Below are 7,099 nucleotides of genomic sequence, written 5' to 3' on the forward strand. Positions count from 1 at the left end.
ATAAATACAGGCAGAAAAAAAATTACAACAAACTATAGAAAGGCATACAGTATAACATATTGTGCAAAATAATAATTAATTAGGTCACTGTTAGGTTAAAAGCAAAGTTCACATAAAAATTCATTTTCATTTTCTCACCCTCATGTTTTGCCAAACCTGTATGACTTTTGTAAAACACAAAGGAAGATATTCAGGGAAAAAAAGTTGAAACATTCTTCAAAGTATTATCTTTAGTGTAAGAAATAAAGTCATACAGGTCATACATGAGGAGGAGTAAATGAATGAACTATACCTTTAAGACACACATTTTAATTTCCTCTAACATGTTGATTGTAAGAAACAACAGTTTACCAGGTAGATCAACGTTTTCCGTTCGTTTTCGCACTCATCAGGAACTTTGTCAGCCCCAGTGAGTTGGTTGTGCCCTTCAGGGTGTCACGGTACCAAGCATTAATGTGGCAGTAGATCACTGGATCCAGTGCACTGTTCATGTAGGTTAAAGCTAAAGAGGCATGAAAACACACCATGAGGAATTCCGAACAGGAAAACACTTGAAGGAAGATGCCAAAAGTGACTGTAGGCAAGAAACACAGAACAAACATGATCACAAGAAGCAGAAGCAATCTCACTGCTCGCTTCAGCCTGCGGTGAGGCCGCTGGCGACTGTGGACGTGAGAGAAAACCCTCACAAAACAGAAGACCACCAGTGCAAATGCTAGCAGGACCTCTATCAGCTGTACTGAATTATATATCTTCATTTGAACCGATGGCAATGTCCATGAGAAAAAACTAGGGCATATGAGCTTTGACGAGTTTTTCTGTGGTGTGAGAACCAGGTTCAGGGCGAGTGGAAGACGAAAGAGTAGAACACTCATCCAAACCATGCTAACCAACATTATTGCTTGTCTCGCACTCATTCGACAAATGCGATGGTGTGGGTGAAGAATCCTGAGGAATCGGTCCACGGCCAAAATTGACATGAAAGCCATGCTTGCTGAGTGGTTTACTGATATGATATATAAAATGAGGTGGCAAAAGGATTCGCCAAATATCCAGTCTTCACCACGAAAGAGATAATCTATGCGGAAAGGCAGCCCAGTGAAGAGTAGGAGGTCAGATATCACCATGCAGAAGAGATACACATTGCAGGCTTTCCATGGAGACTTGAAGAACAAAATCCACAGAGCAAAGACATTTCCAGGCAACCCAAAGATGAACTCCACAATGAGAATGCACTTTAAAATTGACGAAACAAGGGTCTGAGGTTCAGTGCAGGAGGTGATGTTACTCATGATGAAAAGCAAACCTAAAATTAAATTAATATTGTGTTAACATAATGTTAATAACTATAAAACACTGAGAAAAATACAGATATACTTTAAGATAGGCTGTGCAATACAATGTTCTCCAATTCTGTTCAGTTAATGGTGAATTCTAGTGGAATAAACACGCTAAATTATCTTAATCCTATAGGCTATATCGCTGGCAAAAGATTGAAGAAACTATAATTAAGATTAAATGCATTTTACACTTACCAAACGATCAAGGCAGGAGTTGTCGTTATCATGAAGGTTAGAGAACAATTTTATAAGTTGCAGTAAGTTTTTGGGAAATGATACCACAGTGGGCGAAGTCGAGGAAGGTCAAATGAACTTCATCTTTGCTGTCAGTTAATTTTTTTTTTAGATCGCAAATCAGTTGCTACATGGTGAACGCTATGATATGCTGGAAAAAAATACATAAATCGAAAGAAGAGTCTAGATAAACTGTTGAAATGTGATGTCATTTCAAGACATTGATGTAGGGCTACTTGGAAAACCATATTTGGAAATAACTGCGATATGCTGTAAGAATCGGTATTTTATTTTAAAGTGTAAAAACTAGTTTATTTTAGAGTTTAAAATCAATAAAAGTCAAGCAGGATGTATGCTTTTAAAAACGGCTATATTCGACTTTTATGGCTGTACACTAATGAGCCGTGTGTTATTGCAGTGAGCCGTGTGGGCATACAAAGAGAGTGCGTTGTGTGTGAACGAACAACGTGGTTAGATTGTCGCAATGCATTTTACGTCTGCGTCTATGGCGGCCAGTAGCCTGTAGGAGGCAGCATTGCATAAGTTTCAAGCAATATGATTTTGAGACAATTCGCCACGTGTTTAAACCGCAACGCTCTGAGGTGTGATATGAGGAATAAAATGTGTTCAGGATGGGTCATTCTAAATATACAGTTCAGAAATGTACCGTTTATTTTTGTTTTGATTTTTTTTCGTCTCCTTTTCGCTGGCTAACTGTATGTTTTCTTTACAGCGAAAACGCTTCATGCGTTTATTGACAGTTTTTGTCATTGTCATCCATGATTGTTTTACTTTACATTATTGTCTTTTTAAAAAATCGTCGTCTATTTTTCTTCACAGGGTTTAGAGATCTGTGTTTGATGCTGAGTTATATAGCTATTAGCCTAGTCATCCAGAAACATATCTCATCATAGCAATGATTTCATATGTTTCTATTTAAATGTATGTTCTTTTTTTTTTTTTTTTTTTTTTTTACAAAACATCCCATTTACATATAAAGAGCACACACTTGTCAAATCTTTTGCTCTGATCAGATTTCATCTAAAAAAGTGTCCTGTCAGAATCCCACAAAACAACTGCTTTTGATTACTGATCCAGAAATAGTCCTAGAGCAGAATTCTGAAATAAATTATTTCACATTTTTTGATTATGGACTCTTTGAATCAATTTATTAGGGAATTAATATCTATCTATCTATCTATCTATCTATCTATCTATCTATCTATCTATCTATCTATCTATCTATCTATCTATCTATCTATCTATCTATTTATCTATCTATCTATCTATCTATCTATCTATCTATATATCTATCTATCTATCTATCTATCTATCTATCTATCTATCAATCATGTAATAAACTTTTTCTTAATACATAAACAGGTTTGTAGTTATCATTAGTCAATCCAATTAGTTTCAATCTTATACTTTTATGTTGTTCAACAGTTGTTCCATATTTTAAACATGCTCATACTTTTTAACTGAATAAATGTACAGATGTAAATAGTTAATAATTAAGTATGCCATAATTTTTTGAGTACAGAAATCTTACAGATTTAATGTAGATCTATCTATCTATCTATCTATCTATCTATCTATCTATCTATCTATCTATCTATCTATCTATCTATCTATCTATCTATCTATCTATCTATCTATCTATCTATCTATCTATCTATCTATCTATCTATCTATCTATCTATCTATTTATCTATCTGCATATCTGCATATCTATCTATCTATCTATCTATCTATCTATCTATCTATCTATCTGTATATCTGTATATCTATCTATCTATCTATCTATCTATCTATCTATCTATCTATCTGTATATCTATCTATCTATCTATCTATCTATCTATCTATCTATCTATCTATCTATCTATCTATCTATCTATCCAGCAACCATTATATCATATGAGAGAAACCCTGAAATCAATAGGGAAAAGGAAAAAATAAAATCTCCCTCCTCTGCCTTTATGTACAGAATTAATGACCATTTTTAACTTCTCAAGTTTTATTTTGTTGCCTTGTCACAGCTCATGGATTACCATTAAAACACAATCAGCATGAGTGCTTAAGTATGAGTGCAAACCTGTGCTTGTATAGTGTGTGTGAGTATGTGTTTGAGTGAAAATGTTGAGTAATTAGTGGTTAAAGAAAGGATAACTTTGTGGGAACCAAATTTGAAAAATTGGTTTAGAAACATTTTTGGGAGAGAAGAAGAGAAAGAAAGTAGGTAGAGGAAGCAAGATAATAGAGAGAAGAACACACACACACACACACACACACACACACACACACAATAAAGGAGGCTGAGTGGATTGTCTGGATCAGATTTCTGTGGTAATGGTTGGGTGGGTCATTGGTTAAACTGCTCTCACAAACACATTCCAGAGCTGAGGCAGAGTGCATCTGGTGTGCAAGTGCAGACAAGCAGAGCCAAGAGCTTCATCACAGCACCTCTCTTTCTACCTCTCGGGCTCCATTTCCACATCGTTCTTTTTTCATTAATTCTTTAACAACATGGTTAACCCGCATGTTCTGTTTCAGGTCTCAAAGACCCCAGGGCCATTTTAATCGCTATAAAACTTACTTAATATAAAGTATCAGGTTGACGTTCCCTAATGTTACTGGAATTGATTTGAAACAGAATTAATAGCCTGCTTCAAATTGCCTCCTTTAACAAAATGCTACATTTAAGCACAAGCACAATTAGCATCACAAGAACCAATACCAGACTCAAAAGTGTGTCCACTTTTCAGTAAAACAAATAATAAAATATATATTTTTTTTAAAATGAAGGGACGTGTAGCCAAGTATGGTGGCCCATACTCAGAATGCTCTGCATTTAACCTATCCAAGTGCGCGCGCGCGCACACACACACACACACACACACACTCCCCCCACCTACAATCCCTGCCATACCTGAGTCATGAACCCATGACCTTCGGGTTACAAGTCTGACTCTTTATCCATTAGGCCACGACTGCCCCCCAACCATAACCTAACCCCAACAACCTAATAATACAGACTAAATATTGTTTATGTAAGGAATAATTGATGACGGGCCATTGAATTATTAGAAAAATAATGCAAACCCGAGGTGGTGATGCAGCCATGATGCGAAGCGGAGTTATTAGAAATGAAGTTAATGAAGTTATTCGAAAGATAGCGAGACAGACAGAGACACACAGAGAAAGAGAGAGAGCGAGAGCTTGTGTGAATTAGGCTACCTCTGTGCGTCCCACAACAGTGTTCTGCAGCAGCAGCATCTCTAAACAGCACTGTTATTACCTCGCTAGTGAGAAATGTCATGTGTATTTACTTTCGGAAAATCATCTGTCATATTGTTGTTTTTGTTAGTCCTGTAATTTCCGTTATTACAGTTTTACTATGCAAAGTGATATGGAACTGTAATGCGGTCAAGAAAGCTGCCTGGAACTATGTTCGCTTTGCATTTCCCAGAAAATAATTGCACACCTCAGAACGTTCGTCAGCCAATCAGATTCAAGCATCCAACGGCCCCGTAGTATAATTTTAAATAAAATTATACATTTTTGATTTAAAAAGTTGTTAAAACATGATGTTAAAGCAACTGTATGTAGTTTTGTGAATTTTTATGACATTGGAGCCTCTGACATTGGAGTATATTGTAAATATATCAGTTGTAATTACTATGAATTGCTGTACATGTATATTTGTTGCTGCTGTAAAGCAATCCCCACTTTTTGTACCTGCTCACCAAACTTATGGGAGTGACAACCACATTAACCAAACTCACACCTGTAGATTTTCTATTTCCTTCTTGCCCAATTCCAGGAAGGACCTCCTCTCTCAAGTGAGAGGCATGATCTGGCATCCCTGGCCTGAGCTGTGGAGCCTTCATGTTTGGCTCCTCGATGGGAGTCTTTACAGCTCCCAGTGAGGGTGGCTAATACTATTTTGGAGGCAAGAGCCCTGTCTACAAAATGCCTCTATCCCCTTAAAGGTCAGTTTTTTTCTGACTGTTGTGCAACAAGGAACTAGGACCTGTCCTCTTGTGACGTGTCATCTGTGTTTCTTTCTGCATATGAAAGACATCATCAGAATAGTTCATCTCTCCATATCACCATATGCTGTATATGCTCTTCTGCTTCAGCCGCGCCACAAGGATGCGCTGTTTTCTTTAAAATCAAAGCTAAATACATCTAGAAACAGCACATCCTTGTGGAGCGGGTGATACAGAAGAGCATACGCAACATACGGTGATATGGAGAGACACAGAGGAGACTGTTGACAAAGGAATTGTTGAATAAAGTCATAATTTTTGTTTTCTTCGCTTACAAAAAGTATTCTCGTTGCTTCATAACATTACGGTTGAACCACTGATGGCAGATGGACTATTCTGATGACATCTTTAATACTTTTCTGGACCTTGACAATGTTACTTACTTGGCAGTCTATGGGACAGTCACAGGCCTCCCGGTTTTCATCCAAAATATCTTAAATTGTGTTCCGAAGATGAACAAAGCTTTTACGGGTTTGGAACGAAATGGCGGTAAGTGATTAATGACAAAATTTTCATTTTGTAGTGAAGTATCCCTTTAAGGCCTTAAGGGAACTGAGGTTAGTAACCGGAGTGTTTTCAAGTGTGGTTTCGGTAACTTACAGAGATACAGATAGGAGCTGTGTGTCATCTGAAGGTTTTAGATCCACTGTTCTTAACTCGAGCTGCTCCCATCGATTTTGTATTCTATGCACTGCTCTATTATAGATCCATTATAGATCAGTGGTTCTATGCATGACTCAAATGCTCTCCAACCAATATAAAAGCTGCTGTCGGTTAATGTAATGAAGATTTGACTGAAGAACTAAGGGCTTGATTAACTCTTGTCATGTCAAAAAGTGAAAAGATTTTCCGGTTTTATGGACGTTGCCATCTTTGATAATTCTTTGGTCACTGTCGCTGTCACTTGACTTCTGTTACACATTCATACAAACAGTATTCAAAATGCTGTAAATTACTTTCAATGATTTAAAAAACAATGAAATAATAATAATAATAATAATAATAAAGCTTCTTGAAGCAGTGTTTTGGTTGCCCATCTGTGATTCATGAAAACAGTCATCATAAATCTTCACTTGGGATTTAGTGCTAGTTAACCAGTTTAGTACATCTGTTACTCATCTGTGTCCCACAGTAGATTGTCTATAAAATACGAGCCATTTACACAAATGTTAATATCAGCTTTAGCTCCTTTACACAAACACACATGTGCCTTTACCCATAATGTCCTGTGGACAGGGTGCTGGAGTTCTTCTCTGGGGAAATAATGGCTTAGATCAGGGAATTGATTGTTGGGCCTGAATGTCCATTACTAACCATACTTTAGTTTAAAACATCACTTTGAACTACTCATTTGAACACTAATGTATAGTGCAGTTACCAGTTACTCTACTCATCTCAGTCCATGCGGTAGCCTTCTGCACATTAACTGATCTTTCGATATGACTTATGTTAAGATGTTTTTGTCAGGTACA

At 36.8% G+C, this 7,099-nt stretch overlaps 1 protein-coding gene across 1 annotated transcript; it reads right to left on the reverse strand.

The window, feature by feature from the left end:
• Positions 1 to 35: 35 nt before the first annotated feature.
• Positions 36 to 2,247, reverse strand: LOC109047101 (oxoeicosanoid receptor 1-like). The gene is made up of 2 exons (XM_019064821.2): positions 1,536 to 2,247; positions 36 to 1,306 (listed from the first exon to the last, which is right to left on the reverse strand). Exon 2 carries the CDS (start codon positions 1,290 to 1,292, stop codon positions 360 to 362), a length of 933 nt encoding a protein of 310 aa, XP_018920366.1. The 5' UTR covers positions 1,293 to 1,306; positions 1,536 to 2,247; the 3' UTR covers positions 36 to 359.
• Between the last annotated feature and the right edge of the window lie 4,852 nt (positions 2,248 to 7,099).

This window comes from Cyprinus carpio, chromosome A12, assembly GCF_018340385.1.
Source record: "Cyprinus carpio isolate SPL01 chromosome A12, ASM1834038v1, whole genome shotgun sequence".
NCBI classification, from domain to species: Eukaryota; Metazoa; Chordata; class Actinopteri; order Cypriniformes; family Cyprinidae; genus Cyprinus; species Cyprinus carpio.